Source organism: Chlorocebus sabaeus, chromosome 11, assembly GCF_047675955.1.
Source record: "Chlorocebus sabaeus isolate Y175 chromosome 11, mChlSab1.0.hap1, whole genome shotgun sequence".
Taxonomy (NCBI): Eukaryota; Metazoa; Chordata; class Mammalia; order Primates; family Cercopithecidae; genus Chlorocebus; species Chlorocebus sabaeus.
In genome coordinates, this window is record NC_132914.1 from 106,601,121 (window position 1) to 106,628,941 (window position 27,821).

General features: G+C 45.0%; 2 protein-coding genes across 7 annotated transcripts in view; one reads left to right on the plus strand and one right to left on the minus strand.

Moving 5' to 3' along the window:
* Positions 1–9,817, minus strand: part of KCTD10 (potassium channel tetramerization domain containing 10) — a 29,461-nt gene extending 19,644 nt beyond the window's left edge. For both annotated transcript variants that reach the window (XM_008004628.3, XM_008004632.3), the window contains exons 1-2: positions 9,723–9,817; positions 1,748–1,961 (exon numbers count right to left, since the gene is read on the minus strand). In XM_008004628.3, the coding sequence (XP_008002819.1) occupies positions 1,748–1,961; positions 9,723–9,725 (217 nt within the window). In that variant the 5' untranslated portion in view covers positions 9,726–9,817. The remainder of the gene's footprint in view (positions 1–1,747; positions 1,962–9,722) is intronic.
* Positions 9,818–10,079: 262 nt separating this feature from the next.
* UBE3B (ubiquitin protein ligase E3B) overlaps positions 10,080–27,821 on the plus strand; it is a 58,385-nt gene continuing 40,643 nt past the window's right edge. Inside the window, exons 1-9 of one of the 5 annotated variants that reach the window (XM_008004625.3) lie at positions 10,099–10,552; positions 14,074–14,179; positions 15,967–16,148; positions 16,296–16,416; positions 18,424–18,483; positions 18,883–18,987; positions 20,966–21,062; positions 22,332–22,417; positions 23,400–23,482. In XM_008004625.3, coding sequence (XP_008002816.1) covers positions 15,988–16,148; positions 16,296–16,416; positions 18,424–18,483; positions 18,883–18,987; positions 20,966–21,062; positions 22,332–22,417; positions 23,400–23,482 — 713 coding nt within the window. In that variant the 5' untranslated portion in view covers positions 10,099–10,552; positions 14,074–14,179; positions 15,967–15,987. Of the gene's footprint in view, positions 10,553–14,073; positions 14,180–15,966; positions 16,149–16,295; positions 16,417–18,423; positions 18,484–18,882; positions 18,988–20,965; positions 21,063–22,331; positions 22,418–23,399; positions 23,483–27,821 lie in introns of all 5 variants that reach the window. The other 4 variants (XM_008004626.3, XM_037996563.2, XM_008004622.3 and 1 more) reach the window with 4 other exon arrangements.

Sequence of the window (27,821 nt, forward strand, 5' to 3'; positions counted from 1 at the left end):
GCACCAGGCGAAAAACATCTCATAGCAGGCATTGAGAAGGTGAGCAGTCCTGCCAGTACCACTCGCATGTTCTGTCCAGTCGGGGACAGGCGGACTGAGGAGTCCGTTTCTCTCTTGATATGGCATCAGGCCACCAAGGCGAGGCCTTTTGAGGAGAAGAGGCGTCCACTCAGCTTTCGAGGCAACTCAGCAGCCTTTCCTGAGCCCCTCCAGAGACTGGGTAGGGTACAAGAAAAACCACAACAATCCTGGTTCTCAGAAAACGCCTGCTTCCTCCAGCAGCTGGGGTGCTATTGTCTTGATTTCCACAGATACTCTGGGGCCATGTGGGGTGTGGCACAGCAAAGGGGATCCTCCCACTCATAAAAAGCTAAATGTTAGACGGCAGCTCTGGGGCTCCAACCTCAGTTCACTGCTGCCTGAACAGAAACCAGAGTTCACGGAAAGCAGAACCTCCAACCCCACACCCTGGTCTTCCCCAGGACACAGAGAGAAATGCCCTCACCAGTGGGCAGCCCAAGCTTCGGCTCTCTTAGGATTGGAGAATGAACTGGGGGACACCAGGCTTGGGTCCCCGAGTCCCACCCACTTATGTGAAAACTCACTCACCCTCCCAAGTCAATGTCCCTGGAAAGGTGGGGCAGCAGCATAGAAGGCGAGTCTCAGAAACAGGAAAGCAGGGTCAAGGTCAAGCCAGGCTGTACCCTGGCCTGGCCTTAAGCAATCTCAGGCCAAGGAATGAAGGATGGAGCTATTTTTAAACCTCATGTGACCTGCCGGTAAACCCAGCCAGGTAAGGATGGAGCCCCGTTGCCAGGGGCTCTTTGATGGTTCCAGGTGGGTAGGAAGTAGTTATGAAAGACCCCTCTAAATGATTCATTGCCTTTTTCTTTTTTTTGAGATGGAGTCTTGCTCTGTTGCCCAGGCTGCAGTGCAGTGGTATGACCTCAGCTCACTGAAAGCTCCGCCTCCTGGGTTCACACCATTCTCCTGCCTCAGCCTCCCAAGTAGCTGGGACTACAGGTGTCCGCCACCACGCCCGGCTAATTCTTTTATTTTTAGTAAAGACGGAGTTTCAGCATGTTAGCCAGGATGGTCTTGATCTCCTGACCTCGTGATCTGCCCACATCGGCCTCCCAAAGTTCTAGGATTACAGGCGTGAACCACCATGCCCAGCTGATTCTTTGCCTTTTACTAACACGACTTTCCACAAGAAAAACGTGTGTGCGTGTATCTATTTATGTATATATATACACATACACATACACACACATGCATTGACCATATATGGATGAACACTTACTATGTGCCAATGGCCCCATGGGGCAGGTACTGTCATGCCCATTTCACCAGAGGAAGAAAATGAGACCAAAAGGTTCTGCCACTTGGCTAGGATCACCAGATACTAACTGGGGAGCTGGGGCTCAAACCCAGGTCGGTGAGTCTTTGTCAAGACCCCATCTTGGGAGGACAAGGGTCCAGGGAAGACACCTCTCTCTCCCCCAGGCTTGAGTTTCACTCTGAAGTCATAGAAGCATGGCAGAGACAAGCAAGCTAAGGCCTGGGTGAGGAAGTGACTTTCTCAAAGTAACACAGCAAATCAACAACGAAGTCAAGATGGTGGGAGTCCCTGACCAGCCGCCTCCTATACATCTTCAGGTCTCAACTTAAATGTCACTTCCTCCGGGAAGCTCTCCTGGACCACATAACGCACGGCCAGGGGCAGGCACGTGGCAGGTGAGCTTACCTTCACTGTCGGTGAGCACTTCCATGCGCCCGCTGAACATGGCCTTCAGCATGGTGTCCTGCTTGGTCAGTGTCTGCATGGTGGTATAGTAGAGGGCTCCACCCACGTTCAGCTTCACGTATTTGGAGCTGGGGCTCGTGCCCTTGAAGGAAGTGGTGCGGGTAGCAGCCGCTGGCACCGCTGAGCTCACCACACTTTCTCCTGACATCTCTTCCTGCCAGTAGAGAGGACACAGGGTCATGACATCAGGCCTGGTTGACTGCTTTCAGCCTGCGGATTCAATCTGGCCTCCAGATGTGTTTTGCTTGGGCCACGCATACACAGCATTTAAAAGTTTGCTTCCAATGTGGACAACTAAGGAGCGCTCACAGAAAAATCTGGACTTCTGGCTTCTCTTAAAATCAGAGGCCAACTGGGCTAGCAGGGGAACAACTGGTGGGAGCTGGGGTATTGGATGCCCCCTAGAGAGGGCCATGAATCCCCTAGTTTGTCCCAGAACCCACCCAGATAGCCTCATACACTGACCTTGCCTGCCGACCCTGCAGGCATAAGTGTGCCACTAACTCTTATGTTATAAGCACCTCCTTTCTGCCTAGCACCTGTGTACATGAACACGCTGGCTGCACCCTAAAGCAGCCTAAAGCACTGCCCAGGTCTCTTTACATTTCCTTATTGCCATGTATCACCGAATAGCTAAGTGTCATCTTTCAGCTGCATCACAGATGAAATAAGCTTTTATGAAGTTGAATGGGATTCCAGCTCACACTCCTATCACTTCCTGTGGGGAGAAGGTGTTTCTGAGGACTAAACAACAGACATGGAAACTTTTGGAACCCAGTTATTGCAAAATTAGACTTCCTAGACTAGTGTTGCCCAAAAGAGCAAGATCCCACTACAATCTCCCTGATAGCATGGCCGACTCTCTGGCACATCTCAAAGAAATGGATACAGTGGCTGATTTATGCAGGCCTGGAAAATGAGACTGGTATCCGGCACATGTGAACTCAGAGAAAACATGTCTGAAATGAACAGGTAAAATTGTAGAGCTGGAGATGTGCAAGGGTGGGCAGAATCTTTGCTGAATCTGGGGTAGGCCCCCACGGCTGGCCTGACCATTCCCATTGAACATCAACAGTTTCTCACAGCACATCACCATCAGACAAGGCCACTCTGTGACCTTGCGACAAGACAAAAACAGTACCATTCAATCATGTCTGAACATAGACAAAAACAGAAACATTATCCAAAATACAAAAATGACCAAAGATCTCCTATCCTGGCTAATACGAGTTACAGCCACTGCTTTACCAATGAGAGGTTTAGCCTCTTTCCATTCTTCCTGCTTTCAAGTCAGGAATCACTGAGACCCAATCACAGAATTAGCCCTGCTTCCCAGCAGCATCCAACACAGAGCAAAGCCCCACTTCTCTGAACTCTCTCTCTCAAATCACCCAACACAAGCCCAGACCTTCTCTGAGATGTCCCACAGTTCTCCCCCCATGCAACAAGGAAATAAACCCAGCTTTGCTTGACCACAGGTATGCTCCTCGTGGTTATTGGCTGCAGGGCACTGACAGCACATAACTTTTTTGAACTATTACCTGAAACTGAAAAAGAATTGTCTAGCTTTTCCAGATTATATGAATGGGTACTACGATTGTAACTGGTAAAACACAAGCATTATTTTTGTAAACGGGACAGGGAGTAAAGGGTGGCAGCCTGCAACAGCAGAGGCAACGCAACAGTCACAGACAATATTCAATTCAAGGTTATCCAACTCTTCTGGCCAACTCTCCCCACCTCCATGGCACCCAACAGTGGCCTGGATATCACCTGCCAGGTCAGGGCCTTGCAGAGTGAAACAGAGAAAGAACAGCCTCCTGGAAAGAAACGTTTTCTCAAGAAATAGTTCCTTTTTCATCAAGAAAAGTCACAAGAAAGTACGTTTGCAAAAGCTCAGGCTTAGCTCCCCTGGGGTCTTGCTGCCCGATGCCAAACACAAAAGCGGTCCAGAGGAAGCAGTCACCCTCCCTGGTAGCTGTCCTCTGAAATCAGTCCCCAGAGACCTCACACTAACAGTTATGACCAGCTGCCTCCCTCAGAAACATCCTTTGTCCATGGGATGACAGGAGTAGCTTATGGAAATAGTTTCCAAAAACTGTGAAGACCTCAAAAGGGGGGGAAAAAAGGCTTATGGTCATGGGTGAGGGTATGTGTTAAGGAAATTTACCCCAAAATGCAAACGATCTAGCATTTTGGAAGCTGCCTATCATGAAACAGACAAAAAAGTACATAAAGTATACTTCATGTAAAGTCAAAGTACAGTAAATATATGATATGAAGGATTTTTTTCTAATGCCATACTTGTATAGGACACTTATCATGAATGGAGTGTGCAGGCCTGAAAACTGCTCTGGGTGAGCAAACAGTGAGTGAATGTGAAGGCCTAGGACATTACTGCACACTACTGTAGCTTTATCAACACTGCACAGGGAGGCCACACTACATTTATTTATTTTTTTTTTCTTTTGATAATAAGTTAACCTTTGCCTACTATAACTTTTTACTTCAAAAACTTTTTAATTTTTTTTTAACTTTTGGATCCTTTTGTAATAACACAGCTTAAAACACATTTTGTACAGCTTTACAAAAATACTTTATATACTTACTCTATACTTTTTTTTTATTTTTAAACTTTTTTGTTCAAAACTACAAAATACACACATATGAGCCTAGCCTACACAGGGTCAGGATTGTCAGTATCACTATCCTCCACATCCTGTCTCACTAGAAGGTCTTCAGGGACAGTGACAGGAATGGAACTGTCATCTCCCATAACAATCTCTTCTTCTGGAATACCTCTAGAAGCACCTGCCTGAGGCTGTTTTACAGTTTTCACTTAAAAAAAAAAAAAAAAGCAAGTAGAAGGAGTATATTCTAAAATAACCATTAATAGTAAATACATTAACCAGTGATATATCAAGTTTACTACTATTATCAACTATTATGTACTGTACATAATTGTATGTGCTAGACTTTTATACAACTGGCAGCGAAGTAATTCTGTTTACACCAGCATCACCACAAACACATAATATGTTGTGCTACAACTGAAATGACAGCTAGAGTATCACTAGGTTATAGGAATTTTCCAGTTCCATTTAATCTTAAGGGATTGTTATATATGCAGTCTGTCACTAACCAAACTGTCATTATGTGGTGCATGACTGTACCTTTTTTGGCTTTCCAATACCTTTTTAAAGATAATTTGCACATAATAAAGTATATTTTAAGTGTACAGTTTGGTAATCCCAGCACTTTGGGAGGCCGAGACGGGCAGATCACGAGGTCAGGAGATCGAGACCATCCTGGCTAACACGGTGAAACCCCGTCTCTACTAAAAATACAAAAAAAATAGCCGGGCGAGGTGGCGGGCGCCTGTAGTCCCAGCTACTCCGGAGGCTGAGGCAGGAGAATGGCGGGAACCCGGGAGGCGGAGCTTGCAGTGAGCTGAGATCCGGCCACTGCACTCCAGTCCGGGCTACAGAGCAAGACTCCGTCTCAAAAAAAAAAAAAAAAAAAAAAAAGTGTAGTTTGATGTGTTTTGGTCAATACTTGCACCTGTGTAGCCCCCATGCCAATCAAGCTGTCTTGGAACATTTCCATGGCTCCAGAAAGCCCCTGGATGTCCCTTGACCACTTAATTTCTACCACCACATGCCTTTTACAAATCCAAACAATGCTGGAAGACAGCTACAGTTATTTCCATTTTGTGGATTTGGATGCCACAGCCCCGACAGGGTCAGTCACTCTCAAGCTAGGAGTTGAGTCAGTGATGGGGCCAGTGAAGGACATGGGCAAGTGGTGGCTGGCCCAGAGCCCATCACACCTAGTAGATTGAGAGCTATGATATATAAGCTGAGAAAGGTCAGCCTCACCTCCCGTCTTTAAGAAGTACAAAATCCCTGAAAATAGTTGTGAGGTAAAGTGTGGCGAAGGGTTTGGAGTCAGACCTGTGTGTAAGGCCCCAGCCCTGCCACTTAGTAGTTGGGTCCAGGGCCAACAGCCTCACCTCCCTCACAGGGCTCCCTGGCTCTGAGTAAACACTCGGATAGGAAACACTCAAATTATGGTAATTTGAGAATGCTTCCGAAGTCTCAAACTATCTTCTCCCCTTTGGAAATCGCATCCAGCTCTAATGGCAGTCGGCATGACTAAAAGATAAAGGCAGGAGCCATCCTGATCTAGAATGAGGCTCCAGATTAGACAACAAAAGCTCTGAACCTTCCCAGAGCCCACCCCCTCCAAAGGTCAGTCAGCCTAATAGTAGGCAAGGCCCTTGGGGGAAAAGTTTTGGCAGCATTCATGTCCTTGAGCCCAAGTTACAGTGAACTGAGGACAGGAGGCAGTGGACCAGAAACCCCCACAGCAAATCTCTCTAGGGAGGACTCTCCCCGCTGTTGCTACTGGAATCCTGCTTTTTTGGTGGGGGGGTAGGGGGGCGGAGTTTTGCTCTTGTTGCCCAGGCTGGAGTGCAATGGCATGATCTCTGCTCACTGCAACTTCTGCCTCCCAGGTTCAAGCGATTCTCCCGCATCAGCCTCCCGGGTAGCTGGGATTATAGGCATGCACTACCTACCGGTCTAGCTAATGTTGTATTTTTAGTAGAGATGGGGTTTCACCATGTTGGTCAGGCTGGTCTTGAACTCCTGACCTCAGGTGATCCTCCTGCCTCAGCCTCCCAAAGTGCTAGGATTATAGACACGAGCCACCGCACCCGGCTAACTTTTTGTATTTTTAGTAGAGATGGGATTTCTCCATGTTGGTCAGTCTGGTCTCGAACTCCTGACCTCAAGTGATCCACCTGCCTCAGCCTCCCAAAGTGCTGGGATTACAGGCATAAGCCACTGCACCTGGCCAGTATCCTGCTTTTTGACTTGTTTCAAAGGTTTGATTTCATTACTAATGAAGTTGGGGAGGTGAGGCAGGAGACAGCAAAATTGGTTACGTTAAACAGAGAGGCAATGAATACTTGAGATACTGGCTATGGATCTGATTCAATCAGAAGTTTATTCCAGTTAAATGGTCAGTCTCCCTTCTCTCCATCACCCCTGAATATAATATTGCTGATTCTAAATAGTTGCTCTCCAGTTGGTGACAATCAAAATCACCTAGGAGCTCAAAACTCCTGACACCTAGGTCCTACCAAGAAAATTCTCATGTAATTGGTCTGGGATGTGTAGGCGACAGAATTTTTAAAACTCCCCCAGGAGATTTTAAAGCCCACCAAGATTACAGCCCACTGTTCTAAAAAGCACTGTACCCCTTATTTAAGCTACCATTAACTCCATGGTCTTGGCCCAGTGAATTCCTGACCTGACACATAAAAACAAACCAAAACACCATAAACCAAAGCCAACCCCCACTTCACAGCTTCAGAGCCACAGGCAGGAAGCAATTGCATGCATGCTGAAAACACAAAAATCAGCTGAACGGGGAAAATCATCAACTAGAAAGGAGGCTCAGGCAAGTAGAGTAGGAAAAAAGGCACCAAATCCCTGACCCCACGTTTTCTACATGCTTCTTTGTGCTTTGTTCTTGTGCGCGCGTGTGTGTTAAGGAAAACCGGATAGTCTTGGCAAGCCTGGATTGCAACCCAGTTCCACCATTTCCTTTGTGAAATTCAAGCAATTTAACCCAAGTTTCAGTTTTCTAACTTGTAAAATGGAGTGTTAAAGTCATAATCTTCAAAACCCTCAGAGAATGAATGTTAAAGTATTTGGCACCTAGTCCTTTGTGTAGTTTCCTTTGGGCCTCTAAAACTGTGGGACTAGTGGTTCCCAACCCTGGCTACTAGAATCACCTGGGTGTACTTTAAAAACATGATGCTAGGCCAGGCACAGTGGCTCACGCTTATAATCCCAACACTTTGGGAGGCCGACGCAGGAGGATTGCTTGAGCCCAGGAATTCGAGACCAGCCTGAGCAATATAAGACCTAATCTCCACCCAAAAAAAAAAAAAAAAATTAACCGGCCATGGTGGCACACGCCCGTAGTCCCAGCAACTCGAGAGACTGCGGTGGGAGGACTGCTTCAGGCAAGGAGGGTAAGGCTTTAGTGAGCCAAGATCAATCACACCAGTGCACTCTCCAGTCTGGGCGACAGAGCAAGACCCTGTCTCAAAAAAACAAAAACAAACTCACACACACCGGTGCTTGCCTGGGCTACAACCCAGATCAATTAATCAGTATCTTAGAGATGCGGACGGGTGGCTGATCAGTCACTAGTGTTTAAAAAGTTCTTTGGGGGATTCTGATATGGGACCAGGGCTCACTGCCATCTAGCTAAGGTGTTTAACCAGCTTTATCTAAGAATTGCCAGGAATGTAAGGCGAAGCATCACCTCAGGGGATTCCTACAGCAAAGAAGTTTAAGAAACACTGTATTGAGGCTAGTTAAAAAATCTTCTCAAACTGAGGGCATTTCTACAACTCAGAAAAGTCTGCTGTTACATTTCAACTAAACTAAGTCACATCAGTCACATAACTGCAGCATTTTACATCCAAAATTTGCTTATAAGACAGCTACCACCAATTTCAACTGTCCCACCAAATGGCTTTCTCTTCCTGTTTAATACACAAATTATTGGCCTATTTCTCTCAATGGTCTAGTGAGAAAGACGTTTATCATCAACCCCACTTTTTAGGGGAGAAAACTAGGAATCACACCTATAAGAGCCCTCTGACTCCCAACTCCTATGCCCCCTTTCATTACACAGTCCAAATCAAAAAATCATTAGTCTAATCCCTTTTCAAGGCTTGTTAAAACAGATAGATGGGCTCCACCCCAAGAATGTCTGATTCAGTAGTCTGTGATAGGGCTTGAAAATTCAGCCATTTTGAATAAGTTACCAGGTGTTGCTACTGGTGGGACCAGAGTTTGAGAACCACTGGTTTATGCTGCCTTCTTCCACTCCGCTGGTCATTATTTTGCACAAAATGGAACAGACAAGTCAAAGTCAGATACAGGATAACTGATTTTTCTTCAGCAGCGTCACTGGGACTGATTTTCCCTAAAGACTGCACTTTCCAGGGACGTGACAAACAAGCAAGCAAGAAGAAAGAAGATCTGGGCCAATCTTTGGTCATCTCTACCCAGGGACAATGAGCTATTCAGGGAACAGACCCTAGAGGATCCCAAGGAGACACACCCCACAGCTGAGAGAGAGATCTTGAGACATCCTCCGGCTCCTTAGGCGTGGTCACCTCTGGCCTCAACGGAAGTTACAGATAGGTACCCAGGTGCCAGCTGAGGCACTGGACTTCGTGGCGCAGGTATCCTGACCTCAGGCCCCTGGCATCTCTCCCCAGAATTCCAAGCACTGAACGCACATCCGCCTGCTGGGCTCCCTCGATTTCTTTCCCCCACTCGCCCGTGCGTTCAGACGCACCTGGGAGCCCCTTCCCCACTTCCTGGAAACCCAGCGACTCCAGCCACAACCTCCAAAACCCCAAACGCTCTGCCCCCAGGAATTCTACCTCACCTTCTCATAACCTGCCCATTCTCCTTCATAATCCTCCAAATCCTCATTTTCCACCCCAAATGTCCGTTTTCAATTGACATCTCTTTGTTCTCCTCGCAATCCCCAACTCCCATCTCCAACCAGCGTTCAGGACTCACTCGGAGACACCCCTTCCTTACGCACACACGTTACCTACTCCCCAAGCCCAAATGTGCTTCCCGGATTCCAAACCGCCAGGGATCCCCCCCCAACTCCACCACCACCCCTAATTATCCACCCAAAGCCCTTCCCCCACCCCCGGCCTTTCCCCCAACCAATCCCCCAAATGCCTCTCCACTATCGCAACTGCCCCTCATCGCACCCCCTCCTCTCGGTCCCCTCTTCTTATACTCTGCTGCTGCCCAGCTCCCTCGGCCGCCTTCAGCCCCCAGTCGGTGGGCACCGCCCTCCCTACCATGAAAAGTCGGAGGACGCAGGAGTCTCCAAACCCGGACTGTGAGAGGCAGGAAACACCCAGCTCACGCCAGCCAGGGGTGGAGGCGGGGCCGGGGCGGTAACTTCCGTTGTCCGCACCCCACTTCCGCCCCGCAGAGAGCAACGCCTTAAACGGTCCGTTGTGTGCCTAGGGGGCAGTTTTCTTTCCAAACTCCCCGGCCGGAATGGGTGCCAGCTTCCCTTGGCTGGGTAAGGTGTTTATCCCGCCACCGCTATTTCAGCCGCCAGAGGGGAGGACAAGGTGTGGGGAAGTTTTCCATCCCGGGCGAAGAAGCTCTGCGGAACTGTCATTTTCCGGAACTGGATGCTTGCTTCCTGGCGGAGTTCTGAAAGCAAACACCCCGGGGCAAAATGGCGGTTGTGCCTCGGCTGCTACCCCGGGTCTGGCAGAACTAGGGTGTTTTGGGCTGAGACAGTGGCAGCTGCGGCCCCGACCCGAGTGCGGGGACCTCCAGCGAATAAAGGTCGGCCTGCGGGTAGCGAGTGACAACTGGGTCGTCAGTTCTCCGAGTGGTGGGGCGGGGGACTTTGAGAGAGGTGGCTGTAGGGCCGAGTCCCTGACTGGTCTGGTCGGAGGTACAAGTGCTGGGATCTGGCTTGTTTGTGTGCTCCAGGGGCTCTCTCCGCGGTCCTTTCCACCTCTTTTCACTTTTGGGACGATAGGCCTTTATAAACGGACTAATGCTGGGTGATTTGTTCCTGTGGTTGTTGATGCCGAGGAAAGACGCCGGGCCCCAGGACTCACCTAAACTGGAGTTCGAATACTGTTCGCTCGCTGTGTGACCTTGGGTGAGTTCCCTCACCTCTCTGAGCCTCAGTTTCCTTCTGTGTAAATGGAGTAATTAGCAGGTTTCACAGAAGGTGTGAAATATGTTTTAGTACTGTGCCTGACACCTAGTTCTGAATATAGAAAAATTTGGTCGTAATTTGAGTCCAGCTTAGCCCCACAGGCAACCTTGCATTCTCGGCTTCTCTTTGCTTTGCCATTCTGTGAATGGGGGAGCCCTGGATCTTGTTTGTTTTGCTTAGTAATAAATAATTGCTTTGGATATACATGGATTCAGATTCAAAAGCATCCACCTAGATAGTCGGCAGCTTTCAATAAATAATAGCTGTTAGTGTGAATAGTCTCTTTAAGTCCTGTTTTCTATTCTTTAAATAAAAATTAGATTATTGAGGCTGGCCACGGTGGCTCACGCCTGTAATCCTAGCACTTTGGGAGGCCGAGGCGGGCGGATCACCTGTAGTCAGAAGTTCAAGACCAGCGTGGCCAACATGGTGAAGCCCCATCTCTACTAAAAATACATAAATTAGCCGGGCGTGGTGGCAGGCGCCTGTAATCCGAGCTACTTGGGAGGCTGAAGCAGGAGAATCACTTGAACCTGGGAGGCGGAGGTTGCAGTGAGCCGAGTTCGCGCAGCTGCACTCCAGCCTGGGCAACAAAGTGAGACTCCGTCTCACAAAAACAAAAGATTATCGAGACCTGATAGAACTGTTGAAAAGACAAGTTGGTTAAATATCTGTACAGTGTCTGATACACTGTCTACCAGAACAAATGGTGGTGGTCATTAAACCTGGTGGCCCAGTTTTTCCTACTGTACAGGGAAAATACTCTTGGCTCAGTCAGCAGTTGGTATTTATGGTACTTTAGCTTTGGAAATATAGAGGTAAGACAAGAGTCTGAATCCTGTCTCTTAGTTATTGCAGTCTTGACTCTGCCACATGTTAATGGTCTAAACTGGACTAGATGAGATCATGAGTGATCTTCTCATAGGATTCCTGTCCTTATTAGATGAGATCACTTATAAAGGACTTGACACATAATGGGTACTCATTTACTTTTTTAAATGATCTTGGTTGTCACCAACCTCTTACTTTCTCATCTTTCTACCTATATGATTCTTGTTTCCTTAACTGGATTGCAAGCTTCTTAAGGACAATACAGTAAAGCTCACTTACATGCTACATGCTTTCAGATATCCCTTATTAATATTTTGCCGTTTAATCCTAATCACAATGTTGTGATGACTAAGTTGAGGTACAAGAAGGGTAAATGTTGCATTTAATCCTTTTAGCAACCCTAGGACATAGACACTGTTATTACCTTCGATTTACACATAAGGAAACTGAGGCCTAGAGAGGATAAGTAACTTGGCTAAATGTCAGATAGAATGAGTACTGAAAAGAATCAAGGCCCACTTTATCTGATGCAAGACTTTTTCTGCTGCGCACAGCCTTTTCTTTGATTCTCCATGGCATTTAGCAAAATAAGTACTTAATAAACACTTGATTGTGTGTTTTATTAATTGAACTATAATATACACTGTGCAGGTGGAGAAGGTGTATAGGAAAGGATGAGAAAAACTGTAAAGTGTAGGCTATTATATGGTATAAACAGAAATCAACCAATAACATTGAAGGGATGATCATCTCAAGGAAGGGGATAAGAGTAATTTTGTATCCTGGGAGGCCCCCTGGGAGAAGTGAAAGTTTTAAGATTGTCTAGCAGTATTTAGGCACAGTTTGCATGCAACTTTGTTTTTCTTTTAGGAAGAGGCTCCCTCTTCCCTTTCTAATTGGATGTACCCTCTGCCATTGAGGCACTGTCTGCATGTCATGGAGGGAGCATATCATTGTACTCATGGCTTAGGCCCTGCTCTTTTGCAGTCCTGAGGAGCTTGAATCTGTTAGTCTAAACAGCAGGGCCAGGAGTTCATAACCCGAGGGACAGGACTGGTGAATCTTAGTGCATTTAAGATAGGAAAAAAGTTAATGGGTGAGAAATGTCAGGCTGCCAATTTTATTTCCTACCTAGAGAACCTTAGTAACTGTCCAGGTGGGAGCCTCTGGTGAAGGGTTTTTTTTTTTTTCTTTTTTTAAATCCTTGTGTCTGTAAAAAAATAATACACTGGTTAGACTTATTGACTATACACTCTACACTGTGTGCTCAAGTACCTCCATAGGTACTTGATACACATCATCACATTTAGTCCTCATTATCAACCTCTAAGCCAATTAATAGATGAAGATGGAAAGACTCAGGGTCAAGTGCGGTGGCTCACACCTGTAATCCTAACGTTTTGGGAGGCCAAGGCAGGAGGATCTCGAGTCCAGGAGTTTGAGACCACCAGCCTGGGCAACATAGTGAGACCCCACCTCTACAAAAAAATTTAAAAACTAGCCAGATGTGGTGGTATGCACCTGTGGTCCCAGGTACTTGAGAAGCTGAGGTGGGAGAATCGCTTGAGCCTGGGAGGTAGAAGCTGCAGTGAACCATGATTGCACCACTGCACTCCAGCTTGGATGACGGAGCGAGACCCTGCCTTGAAAAAAAAAAAAAAAGAAACTTAGACTTTCTCCCTATAGTTATGTGGCAGAGCTAGGGACTGGCTCCAACTCCGTGTGACTCCCAAAGCCCGTGTGCCCCTCACTGTGCAGTGCTGCTTTACCATGTGCATTCTGTGGAAAATTCAGAAAATACAGATCAATTAAGGAAAATTTCCCACAATTTCAGTACCTCAGAACAGCCACTGGTAACATATTGGTATAGTTCATGCTAGTTTTGTATCTGTGTGTGTATGTGTGCATTTTTCTTTAGGTAATTGGGATCTTCTTGGTCCACAGGCAGCCCTTTATTCACTTCTAAGGCATAAACATTTTTCTGTATCATTAAAAATGTCAAACATGCTGACGCATGAGAATGGCATGAACCCGGGAGGTGGAGCTTACAGTGAGCCGAGATCGTACCACTGCACTCCTGCCTGGGCGACAGAGCCAGACCCCATCTCAAAAAAAAAAAAAAAAGTCACACTGACCGGGTGCAATGGCTCACACCTGTAATCCCAACTGAGATTGGGTGTGGTGGCAGGCACCTGTAATCCCAGCTACTTGGGAGGCTGAGGCAGGAGAATCGCTTGAACCTGGGAGCAGAGGTTGTAGTGAGTCGAAATCACGCCACTGCTCTCCAGCCTCAGCGACAGAGTGAGACTGCCTCAAAAAAAAAAAAAAGTCAAATATAATTTTCAATAGCTCTTTAACATTCCATGACTTCTAAGTTATTTTGCTTCTCATCACAGCTTTAATTCAACAACTTTGGGATTTATTTTCAACATATTCCCTTTAAACTGTGAGGATTGAAGAGATACAGTATAACATGTAGTTGAGACACTAAATAAAGAGGACCCAGTGGTATTTTAAAAAAACTGTTGGCATTGTAGTTACTACTTTTACTCAGGAAGATGTATGATGCCACACCTATAAAATTTAACCCTAAGTTTGGATTTTTTTTTTTTTTTTTCTGCTTCTGCCAGAAAAAATAACAAACTTTTCTGAAGTGAGAAGCTGTTCTCAGCCACGAGTCCCGTGCAAGATCACTAATGATTACCTGGCATTTCTGCGACACAGGCAGGTCCTCAGGTGAGATCTCCAGACTTTACTGCTGGGGCAGGAAGAATGAATGATTCAGAAGATGGCTACCTTTTCTCTCCAAGCCTTTTACAGGTTGATGCAAAAGTAATTACAACTTAGTGTTTTTTTCAAAAAAGTTAAAAACCACAATTACTTTTGCACCAACCTAATACCTTCCCTCCTATGGTCAGGTGGGCTCTGTTAGTTTGTTTCAAGGATTACTGATGATGTTTGACAGATGCGAATCACTGTTGAGAAGGGGTCACAGAGGTCCCTTGATACGTTCATGTGGCGGGAGGCTAGCACCAACTTTTTTTTGGTTATAAAAGGATATTATTTTATTGTCCTTATTAATACTAATAATAGAGCACACTTATTAAATGCCTTTCAGTAATATGTAATTCATCTAATACCTCTGGGAGATAATACTATTATGTCCAATATTTGTTTTAATAATTTTTAAATTTCTTTGTATAGATGTCGGGGGTACAGGTTTCTTATATGCATATATTGTGCAGTGGTGGAGTCTGGGCTTTTAGTGCACCCATCACCCGAATGGTGAACATTGTACCAATAGATAATTGTTCAACCCTTACCCCCATCCCATCTCCTACCTTTTGGAGTCTCCATTGTCTTATTCCACTGTTTGTCCATGTGGGCCCATTGTTTCACTCCCACTTCTAAGTGAAGTCATACAGTATTTGCCTTTACGTTTCAGAGTTATTTCACTTAGGATAAATGGCTCCTAGTTCCATCCATCTTTTTACTTTGGGTGGTATTTTCATGTGGGTGCTACTTTGAGTAAAGTAGCCTGGTAGAGGATTGTTTTCTGGAAGTCTGGCTTTCCGAATAATTCATCTCAGTGTTTTTAACTGGGCTGATAGTGCGTTTTGTATAGAATGTCAAAGTCATCAAGCATCTAAAAAAAGTCATCTCAGTATGGGAGCCTCCGTGGGTCAGTGCTCTGTGCTTTAGGCTGCTAGCAAAAGCTGTCCCTTTGGGAAAAAACAGTTACTGGTGATTTAGATAAAAACTTAGTGTATAATTTAGAGCTTCTCTTCAGAAAAGCATCTGTTAGTGGACAGAACCAGTTCTGCAGTAAAGTCTTTACTGGTCCTTGGCAGGATGGTAACTGTAAAGACTATGCAATAGGCTGTACATAAAACCAAATATATTAAACATCATGGACTGTCTTGCATTCTGAAATGCGTACCTTTTGCTTTGTTAATGTTAAAATGGGCCTTTCTTTATTGGGTGCTGTCACAAAGTAGGCACCAGTAAATATTTATTTAGTGAATGGATGAATACGATAATGATGACAGCAAATAATCATGTTTGATTTTTCCCTCGAGTCCTTACTTGGCAAAGTTAAAGCTGACTTCCCAGTTTTGGTTTCCCAAATACTGTGGACTATTCCAGAAAATTCAAATATCTGGGAATCTTTGACCTACAGGATACCTGGTTTGAATTAGAGCTTTATGGGTGGGATTGATTCGTTCTTTGTTCATTTGTAAAGCTGAACCTGCCCTTATCCTATGCCAGGTGCTGTTCTCTTTTCCTTAAGAATGAGATTATTTAATACAGGATGTAGCATCCCTGGTCTTGGTGAATTGCATGAAAGAGCCTGTAGGAGGTTTGGACTTGTGTCGGAGAGCTGTTAGCACTTTGGAGGGTGTTGACAGGTCCTGAGTATCTCTGCTGCCCAGGTCCCTGCCCACCCTCTGCTCTTGAACCTCTTTCTGTGTGTGTTTTCCACACAACAATCTACAACACCTACTTCCCCATTTTCCTTGCAGGGTTTGTGCAAGTTTGCAAACATGTTCACCCTGTCTCAGACCTCGAGAGCATGGTTCATCGATAGAGCCCGTCAGGCACGAGAAGAAAGGCTTGTGCAGAAGGAGCGGGAGCGGGCAGCTGTCGTGATCCAGGCCCACGTCCGGAGTTTTCTCTGTCGGAGTCGACTGCAGAGAGATATCAGGTAAGGGCTAGGATCTCCCTAGCACATGCTTCTCTGGCTCCCAATGAATGGCAGATACATGAGGTTTTTCTAAAGAGTGCTTGAAAAGCCTTTCAAGTGCTACAAGCTCTTAATTTAGAATGTCTTTTTTTGCCCTTTCCTTTCTAGGAGAGAGATTGATGACTTTTTTAAAGCAGATGACCCTGGGTCCACTAAAAGAAGTGCACTTTGTATTTTTAAGATTGCCAGGAAACTGCTATTCGTATTCAGAATCAAAGAGGATAATGAGGTAAATCGATAATACCAAACATGTATAGTACTTCCATATGTCAGCTCTTTTATAATTATTAATAGTAACTCAGTTTGTTCTTATAGTAGCTTTATGAAGTAGTTATTGTCACCCCCACATCCTGTCCCTTTTGTTTTCTTGGTACCTGTTTTGGAGGGATTATGCCCAGTGCTTTTAGGAATCTTTTCACACTGACCATTATAAGCACAAGTTGAAATCAGATGCATGCAAGAGCCAGGAAGTTTAGGTAAATGAGTAAAAAAAACCATATATGAGATAAAACATAATACAAAATGCAAATCATATTAAACGGTAACTGACAGGCAGCAGTGGTGAGGACATCAAAGGAAGTAGCAGGGTCTGTGGCCTGCCCCATCCACGGGGAGCAGCTACTACACAGCTTGGTGGTGGACTCATACTCTGATTTTTTTTTTTGAAACAAAGTCTCGCTCTGTCGCCAGACTGGAGTGCAGTGGCGCAATCTCGGCTCGCTGCCAGTCTTCACCTCCTGGGTTCAAGCAATTCTCCTGCCTCAGCCTCCCAAGTAGCTGGAACTACAGGCATGTGCCACCATGCCCAGCTAATTTTTGTGTTTTTAGTAGAGATGGGGTTTCACCATGTTAGCCAGGATGGTCTCAATCTCTTAACCTCATGATCCGCCCACCTCAGCCTCCCAAAGTGCTGGGATTACAGGCATGAGCCACTGCACCCAGCCTCTGATTTTTTTTTTTTAAAGACATACCAAAGATCTGAATCTTTATCCTCAATGTTCATGCATTCATTCATTTTCTGAGACAGGGTCTCACTGTCGCCCAGGCTGGAGTGCAGTAGTATAGTGGACTACCACGGCTCGCTATAGTCTTAACCTCCTAAGGCTCAAACGATTCTTCTACCTCAGCCTCCTGAGTAGGTGGGACTGCGAGTATGTGCCACCACATGCAGCAAATTTTTGTATCTTTTGTAGAGATAGGGTTTTACTATATTGCCCAGGCTGGTCTCAAACTCCTGGGCTCAAGTGATCCACCTTCTTCAGCTTCCCAAAGTGCTGGGATTACAGGTGTGAGCCACCATCAATGTTCTAATTTGTAAATCTTGGCAATTAATTTGAAATTTTTTAAATATCCTGCAAATCATACAAAGGGTGCCAGTTTGCACCTTAGGGATTAGAATGATCAGCCTAAAAAATATAATCCCAGAAAAGCAGCTAGTTATCTGTAATAGTACTTACAATGCCATTGAGGCATGTCTCCATGTTACCAGCTGTTAGGTGTTCACTATTCCTAAGCTTCACATTGTGCCAACCCTCTCTAGGCACTGGGCCCTTGGGAGGAAACAGGACAGGCAAGGTCTCTACACTCATGGAGGTCATAGCCCAGCAAGAGAGGGAGGGCTATGCAGGCAGTGAACACATGATTATGTAGATGAGGACAGATAAGCTGGAGGAGGTGACTGTCATCTTACAGAGAAGGAAACTGCAGCTCAGTGTGGTCGGGCAGCTGCCCAGTATCACATAGTTTAAGGGCGGATCCAGGATTGGTATAACCAAAATGGAACCTGTTTTCTAGTTTCCACTTTTCTTCCTTTTGCATTACAGGATAAAAATGATGAAAGGCTGCTGTCTCTGAGGCAAAATCAGTATCCATGGTGCTTAAGAAACAGTAAACTGGAGAGCCCAGTTGAAGAGACAGCAGCAGGCCTGCAGGAATCCAAGTCCAGTTGGCCAGATTGATATTGTTTTTTGAAAGAAGCTTCAATTTGGATTTTTATGTGAAATATACCAGTTTCTAAAACATTTCTATAGGGTTCCTCTAGCTCTTGGGCCACCCGTTGGAGAACCCTTTAGTCTTTCTGACCTTCAGTATCCTCATCTGTAGGAAGGAACTGCATGTGATTATGTCTGTGAATCACCTGGCATAATACCTGCACGTGCCAGGTACCCGCCGAAGGCTTGTTTTCACTTTTTGATGGGTTGTGGGAATGTATAACCCCCAGTGTGTCTCTTTGCAGAGATTTGAGAAGTTGTGTCGCAGCATCCTGAGCAGCATGGATGCTGAGAATGAGCCAAAGGTAAGTGGATGGGAGCCGCAGTGTCTCCCACAAGCTCTTAAGGGCCAACCTACTGGACTCTGAAAGTTCCTGTTGAATGTTAGGACCAATTTACACACAAATGCAAATAGGTAGTGGATGGAAAACATTACCAAAGTACAAATGATTCCTTAGTTTCTTCATGATCCAGGTAGCTACGTTCTGCTCTTGCCACAACACAGAATAGTAAATTTTCTTACTAGGCTGTTTTGTCTTTGGGTTTAGTGTTAAAATAAGTCCTGTTTGCAGCTTATTCATCCATTCAGGTCCACTGCTTTGTCTGGCACTGGACCTAACTAATAGGTCCAGTTCCAACAGTTAGAGCATATGTGATATGATCTCTATAACAGCCCATGACATTCCTCTTTTTCCCACCTATAGGTGTGGTATGTGTCCCTGGCTTGTTCTAAGGACCTCACGCTCCTTTGGATTAAACAGATCAAAAGCATTCTGTGGTACTGCTGTGATTTTCTCAAGCAGCTCAAGGTAAAAAAAAAAAAAAAAAAAAAAAAAAAAAAAAAAAAAGGCAAAACCAGAAACAATAAATATGTCATTTTCACCTGTAGACTTTAGTCTGTATTTTCAGAGTCCCTATCAATCAGAGTTGCTAGCTGAGCCCTGTTCTGGAAGAGAGGAATTTTGATGCTGTTATCAATATGAGCCCTTCTTTGGTGTGTGTTGGACCCTTAACCCGCTTGCCACGCCACAGCCTCCATGCCAGGGAATCTGTCACTTTCCTTCCTGTTCATTTAATGTAATCAGTACTTTATGATCTACATTATTATACTAGTCAGGCCTCAGCAAGGAAGAGAATGTGCTCTAGAATATATTCAGTAACATGGCAGCTGGGGATAAGGAGAGCCAGGGGTTTCTGGACTCTCCCTCTCATTCTTTTCTCTCATCCCTGCTCCCTTTTGGGGTCACCTCGTCCTTTCCTGCTATAATCATGGCAACCACCAGTTTTGACTTTATAGTCTTACCCTGTCTTGACTAAAGGGAAGAGAGGTCTCCCGACCAGTTCAAAAATCCAGGTTTCTTATAGGTCCAGTGGAATCCTGGGTTCACCTCTGAACCAGTCAAAGTGGCAAGAGGAATGGGGTACTGTCACTAGCCCAGCCTGGTCCTGTGCTCCCCCACCCCTTTCAGTGTTCTGAAAAGGATGGACAGGGGTGTGAGCAGACATATACAGGAGCCTTTTCTACTTTGCACATAGGGAGAGAGAGGTTTCAGGGACAGAGGCTTGGCAAGGACACAGGTAGCAGCTCAGTAATGGAACGAAAGTCTCTGGACCACCCCCCACGCCAATAATAATCCATTCCCAGCCATCCCTCTTTGGGTGCTTAGGAATGGCTCTTGCCAATAACACAGCCAAGGCAGTGGCCAGCAGCAAGCCACACCTGGCTTGTCAGGTGAGACATGGCTCAGGGCAGGGTTTCCACACTATGTTGCTTGGAGCCCTGGGAGTCCACCAAAATGACTCAGGGCCAAGTGGGCAGGGTATTTCCCTACCTGCACTCTCCCAGGCAGATCCTTGTTTATCTGTTCTCTGTGTGTACATTCCACAACAGATTGTTCTTTGAGGAGAGGCTCTTCTATTTTGAACAAACAAAAAAAATTTATGCAAAGAAATAGACATCAGGAGAAAAAGGGCCCTGACTCTGGAGCCAGGAATATGTGAAATTCAGTCCTGATTCCACTGCTAATTTCCCAAGTGACCTTGAACAAGCTGCTTCCCCTTTCTTACTGTTGATGAACTTAGGGTTTTGAACTCAGTGGTCTCCAAGGTTGTCTCCAAGGTCCCTTCCAGGTGGACCTGCTATACGGTCTGTGGGCCTAGAAAGCAGTCAGGCCTTTTGCTTAACTTACACTTGGTGAAACAATGAACTGTCATCAAAATTAGAACAGCAGCCAACATTACATGGAGTTATCTATGTGCCAGGTACGTTCTTAGTGCATTGTATGCATTAATCCATTTATTTCTCACAACAACCCTATGAGGAAAGCAGTGTTATTATTTCTGGTCAACAGATGAGGAAACTGAGGCACAGAGAGGTTAAGAAACTTGCCTAAACTCACACAGCTAGTAGGTGGTGAAGTCAGAAGGCTGAGCCCAGAGTCCCAGTCATGCTCAATTGCATTTCTGCTCTGTTTCTGCAGAGTTCAGACAGACAGGCAGGCACATGTACATATAGCAAGCCAGCCCTGGTCATCTTGTTTTCTAGGGATTCTCAGTTCTCTGTTCCCAGGAATATATGATTCCATGGTCAAGCACGAGAGTGTCAAATTCCTTGTTATTTAACTCCTGAAGTGGTCATTGCCCAAGAGAAAAAGAATGAAGACTGACTTATAATCTTGACTCAGTGATTCCAGGCTGAGTGCCCATAGAGCACTTGTAAAGTGAACACTTCGCTGTCTGGAATCAGAGGACCTGTGTCTTAATCTTGGCTGTGTTTATTGTTTCCAGCCTGAAATCCTGCAAGACTCCCGACTCATCACCCTGTACCTCACGATGCTTGTCACCTTCACAGACACTTCAACGTGGAAAATTCTTCGGGGAAAAGGTCTGTGGGACTTGCTTCAAAATATTCTGTAATGAACATTTCCACAGAGAGTTCAGGGACCTTTTTTTCTTTGTAAGAAACATTTTTGCCACCACAAGCTTCAGGGAAGGCCCTGAGACCATACCAATGAGGATGCCCTTGGCACTGACCGTCAGACTGCGTCAAAGTATCCAGAATGCATTCAGCATTGTGTGTTGTACTCTACCCTTCTTTGAATTTACATTCAAAGGCATGGTTCTTCTGATCTTAATTTTTATAATTCCTGCAGTGCCTTAGCCTCCAAGTGATAACATTCACTTAAGCCTTGTCATTTTACTTGGAAAATCATTAGGTTGTGAATAATTCTATTTTGCCCATAAAATTTGCATTATAAACTTCCTCCTTCCCTGGTAAGTGTCCTTAGCCCCATGTGTTTCATATGGTCATTTCATTCATCTGTTCAACAAGTATCCCATATGTGCCAGATGCTGCTAGGCACTGAAGAGACAGAGATAAGCAAAACAGAAAGGGGCGTTGCCCTCCGGGGACTTTAGGTGCTCCCTTCCTCACAGAACTTAATGAGGAAAACAAGCATGTTTCCAATGAGGAAAACGCATTAAATAGACGTTGCTCATAGATATAAAATGACAATAATGTGTTAAGTGCTTGGAAGGAAGCCTGCAAGAGAAATGAGAGTGTCCAGTAGGGTGGGGAGGCCTTGCTTGGTCTGAGGCTCTAGCTTTCCTGAAGAAGTGGTGTGTGAGCTGAGAGCTGGAGAGAGAGCTGGGATTCACACAGTGAAGAGCAGGGATGAAACAGAAAGCAGGGGAAACTATGCAAAGGCTCCAGGTCAGCAAGGAGGGTTTATTTCAGGCATGACCCTGGCCTCTTGGAGGGAACCCAAAAATTGTTGAGTTCTGGGCCCTGCCCAGAAGCTCATGTCCCATTGAGGAGAGGAGGCATCCCTCCAGAGAACACAGTCCCAGGCCCTAGGAGAGAATTAGAAAAGGTGCTACAGGAGATCAGAGGCCAGAGACGTCACTTCTGGCTAGGGGCGTGACGGGACCCATCAATCAAGAGGTGACGCTTGAGCCAGGCCTTCCAGGAGGGATAGAGTTCCAGATACGCATTGCCTCCCTGTGCTCTGGCACCAGGCCTAAGGGAAAAGGAAGGCAAGCCAGGGGCATCTCATTTCTTAGGGCCTTAGGTGTGGGACACAATTTCCTGTCCCACATCGACAGTCACATTATGGCAAGAGATTTTTTTGTTCTCACTGTTTTCTTTGTTTAGGTGAAAGTCTTCGACCAGCGATGAACCACATTTGTGCAAATATAATGGGACATCTCAACCAGCATGGATTTTATTCTGTGCTGCAGGTCTGTGACCCCTGACCCCCAGTGTACAACTTCCCCACTCTCTAACACCTGCAGTTAGATTTTTACATTTGCGTTCAGCATACCTGGTGCCCTCCTCAGAAACGCTTTTCATAGGAAGAGCTTGATGCCTGCTGTCCTCTTCTTCCTTCCCCTGCCTTGTCTCACTTGTGGGTCAGGTAAAGGGAGGACAGTGGTGCTGGGTTCCACTGAGTGCTCTCTGTTTTTGGCTGCAAGGGTAATCCAGTCTTTTGACATTTAAACTCTGGAAGGAGACCTCAGGGCTTGTTGCCTCAGATTCCTTCTTGGTTGATGTCTAGAATCATATTTCTAGCTCTGTGTCCTCAAACAGTCCTTTCCACTTCATACCTTGTTGTGCCAGACCATACCTCTAGGGAATCGTTAAGAAAGCCTGATTGCTGTTTAAAGGCACTATGGAATTCTTGAGTTTGAGAAGTAATGTTGATTTTGCCCTTCCTTCTGCCTAGCGCTGTGATGGGCTGTTTCCTGATTTGGTTTCACATACTCCTCGCAACAACCCTATGAGGTGGTCTGTTGGCAGAAGCTGGTATGACTGGCAGTTGTCTCACTAGAGGAAACCTCTACTTCACACCATAATTGAACGGCTTCTAAAATAATATGGTGCCTTCAAATTTTAAGTCTGGCATTATTTTTATTAGCTGTTTTTTTAACTTTATTATTAAAGAATTTCTAACCATAATATTTAAAGTAGAGAAAGAGTGGTAGAGTTAACCTCATTACCCCATACGTTCCCTTTCCTTTTATAAAAACACTGCATACGGTTTTTTTGTTTTTTTGTTTTAGGAGAGAGGTTGCTCTGTCACCCAGGCTGGCCTCAAGGAATCCTCCTGCCTGGCTCACAGTTTTTTTATCTGAAGGACTCATTTTAGTTTTTTTGCTTTTTTATGTACAAATGAATATAAAGTTGGTATCATCCGCTGACCAATTAAAACGTTCTTTTCAGGTATTGTTAACCCGTGGCCTGGCAAGACCTCGTCCTTGTCTATCCAAAGGCACTTTAACAGCAGCCTTTTCTCTAGCGTTGCGGTGAGTAAGAAACCGTAGCTGAGGTGCTGGCATGTTCTTGAATGCTTCCTCCTCTTGGTTTTTCTTTCTCTCATTACTGGTATTAGGTATAGACTTGCCCACTTTGTCAGAATTTAAGGGAAGCGTTGTTCTTAATGAAAGTAAATACATTTGTGACTGCTCAAACTTTTTCTTAATCTTCAGTCTTGAATATTTCTTAATCTTCAGCCCTGAATATTATTGCAGTGTGATCTTTGGAAACTATTCAAAATTAATTTCTTTTATCTAAAAGAGACCAAAATGCAATCATTTTTCTTTTTGAAGTTTTAATTGACAAAACAAAAAACCTAAGAGCCAGAAGAAGCCCAACAAAGGGCAGGGTGAGAGGATTAAGGAAGTAATGTGAACGCACATGTAAAATGTTAGAATTTGGAGGACCAGAGAAGAGGTAATATTTGCCTTCACTTAGTTTAGAGATGTCAAGTACTGAAGAAGCTAAGTAATTCCTTATGGAAATTATACCTGCAATTCTGAGAATTACCAAATGTAAAACACCATGCTTATTCATAGGTCCAGAACATGTTTAAACTGTCGAGGGGAACCCTAGCTTGGGGAGATGTTAATAATCCTGGAAGAGTGTCATGGTGGAACCAGCTTGGTGAAAGCTGCTGCTCTGCCCCCATCTGTGGATCTATAGTACACCTTGATGCTGAGAGCCCTGAGAAGTCCTGCTATGCTAGCCGGACCCCCATGGGCTTATTTAACCCGGGGGTGGCCCAAACATATCTGAGCATGGAATATCCCTACCTTGTTTTTTGGATGACGTTGATATCCCATGAAATCATTTTCCATGAAAAACCTATTTGAAAAATGATGGGCTAGAGCATGGGTTGGCCAAATTTTCTAGAAAGAGCTGGATAAATATTTTCAGCTCTCTGGGCCATACAGCCTCTGTCACAACCACTCTGCCATTGCATCTTGAAAGCAGCTGTAGATTGTACAGACACAAATGAGCATGACTGTGTTCCAGTAAAACTTTATTTACAGAAATAGGCCATAGTTTATAAAACATCTGGTCTAGACTGTGCTTTCCACTAACCAGTAACCACAGGGGGCTGTTTAAATGAAAATGTATTGAAGTTAAATAAAATGAAGAATTCACTTCCTCAGTTGCATTAGCCACATTTCAAATGCTCAGCAGCCACACGTAACTAGTGGCAGTTGTGTGGGACAGCACGAATATAGAAAACTTCCAGGATCACAGAAAGTTCTGTTGGACAAGGCTGACCTAGAGCAGGTCTGTCCATTGGAAATATAGTTAGAGCCGTATTTAAAAAGTCAAAAGAGACCAGGCACGGTGGCCCACGCCTGTAATCCTAGCACTTTGGGAGACCGAGGTGGGCAGATCATTTTGAGCTCAGGAGTTCGAGACCAGCCTGGGCAACATGGCCAAACCTCATCTCTACAAAAAATACAAACATTAGCTGGGCATGGTGGCATGTGCCTGTGGTTCCAGCTACTCAGGAATCTGAGGTGGGAGGATCCCTGGAGCCAGGGAAGTCAAGGCTACAGTGAGCCATGATCGAGCTTCTCCAGCCTGGGTGACAGAGTGATACCTGGTCTCAAAAAAAAAAAGTCAAAATAAAAGGGAAATTTAGTATAATGATATATTTTTATTTAAGCTAATATATCCAGAATGTTATTTTTACATGTAATCAATATTTTAAAATTATTTTAATTAAAATTAAATAACGTGTTACATTTTTCTCTTCATGCCAAGTCTTCAAAAGTGGTATGTACTTAGAGCATGTCTGAATTTGGACCAGCCACATTTTTAAGTGCTCAGTAGCCACATATAGCCAGTGGCTACCACATTAGACCACAGGCTTCTGGAAGCTAGACCCTTACACAGAAGAACGGGATGTAACCAGTTATGCTATCATTAGTTACGGAAGTAGAGCTAATTATCTAATAGACAATTGTGCCTTCATTTCATACTTTTAGAGAAGTTACGTGAGTTGTATTTAATGAGCCCTAATGTCTAGGTACAAACAGGTTTTCCCAGAAGCCTAAGAAACAGATTCACTGCAACTGTCCCTACCCAAGTCACCTTGTGGGGCAGCTCATTCTAGCAGCATTGCCCGCTGTCCTCTGGCAGACACAGTGAAGGTCAGCACACTGAGGCCTGAACTCTCAAACTCAGGAGCAGCTCTGCCTCCCTCTCCACCTCCAGAGACACAAGGTCTAGGAGCACCTCACTTTTCTTTCCTGTCCAGCATCCCTCCCCTGCCCCGGTGTGGTTGTAATTCACATGTGATTCACCAGCATGCTCACATCCAGTCATTCTGCCACACTTAAATTCTCCTTTAAGAATATAACCAGCAGCCATCCTTGTAGTTTTTCTTCTCTGTGTGTATTAGATTCCATTGAATCACTTGTTAAGGCCAGGCTACTCTAAAGCCTTTTTCCCAAATAGTACTTTTCCCCTCTGAATGTTTGTGTATAATTGAACGCAATCAGGACCTTTTAAAATAAGATATCAGTGGTTTCATCATACAGGAGTATAGTGAAAGTCTGTAAAATTGTCAGTGGTGTGCCAAGACATGATCACTAAATCCTGAAATATGAATAGCTAACATTTATGGGCCACACATTGTTCTAAAACTTTTACACATGTTAACTGGCTCCTCACCACATTCTCTTACCTCCATTTTATTTATTTATTTGTGAGACAAGGTCACGCTTTGCCATCAAGAGTGGAGTGCAATGGCGTGATCAGAGCTCACTGCAGGCTCAAACTCCTGGGCTCAAGCCATCCTCCCACATCAGCCTCCCGTGTAGCTAGGGCTACAGGCACATGCCCAGGTAATTTTTTTATTTTTAAAATTTTTGTAGAGATGGGGTCTCACTATATTGCCCAGGCTGCTCTCAAACTCCTGGCCTCAAGTGATCCTCATGCTTCAGCCTCTCAAAAAATGCTGGGATTATAGGAGTGAGCCACCACATGTGGCTTTTCTCCAGTTTATAGATGAGGAAGCTAAGGCCCGGAGAAGTTAAACTGTTTGCTCTTGGTCACACAGCAGGAGTGGCCAGGCCAGAAACTAAACCCAGGTTATTTAACTCCAGAGCTCATACTCTTTCTTCTTCTTCTTTGTACTTGCCTCACATGTTGGACACATTTTTGTATTCTAAGAATAATGTATTTTATTTTAGTAAATAGCACGTGGGAACCTTCCCAGACTTGCCCTGTTCCTCACACTGCCATGGCATTGATTATCTGGACCCCTAGTTTGCCCAGGCACCTAGTCATGTACCCACTAGCCCTGGCTTCTGTTTTTCCCCATATGCCTGCCCAGCTCCCTGGTTGTACTCTGAGCTCTCTGTTAGCAGGGACTGTGCATCAGTCATACCTCTTTTGTTTATCCTCCCCACTCCCCCAACCATGTCTAGCCCTGTTAAACATTCGACTAAGTGGTCCACTTACAGACTTTGTCACCCAGGGGTACTTAAATGCAGCAGCTACAGGTGGGCTAAAGAAAGATTCTGTTGACCTCATGCTGGGAAAATCAGTAATAAGAAATTGAGGGAAATGTAGGAGTGTTTGCAGTATCTGTGGTTTTTGAGTCTGGCCTCATGCAGACTCAAAAGATCACACCCCTCCAAACATTGAGGCAGCCCTGCAGTCCTATAATGCTTCCACTGATAGTTGCTCCCAGTGAGTCAGGCCAAATTACTTAGGGATATGGCCCAGGATGGAATCCATAGGTTTCTGTGAGAACCGCCAGAGAATGCCACAGCCCTTTGTGCCCTTGAAACGATGCAGTCCCTTCCTTGCAAATGCGAAGTGACTGGTTGTAGTTTCAGCAGCATTCTCTGTGGTTTGCTTTTCTTCTATTTGGGGAATTGTGTTGTTCCATTTTAAACTTCTTTCTAACATGCAGAAAATAACATGGTTCTCTTTTCGTGTGTCCCACTCAGATCAGAGAGGTTAGCTTGGTTGGTTAGCCTCATCTAGACAAGTGGTGAACATAGGTACTGATATTTTCAACATTTCAGCCTCATAAAATGTCTTTGTTCCAAAAATGGTACTCTTGAAAGTGAAAGTGTATAGTGTGAATTCTGAGAGCCTAAATACCACTAACACCTCTGCTCATTGCTATTGGAGCACGTTAGCTAGAAGAAACCTTTTTTTCCCTCTGTAAGTTGTTCTCTTACCTTTTTTTCTGCATGACCTCTGAGTAATTTTTTAAAATAACTTTATTGAAGTCTAATTCACATCTCATACACTTTATTCATTTAAAGCATACCATTCCCTGGCGTTTAGTATGTTCACAGAATTGTGCAACCATTGCCTGCTGAG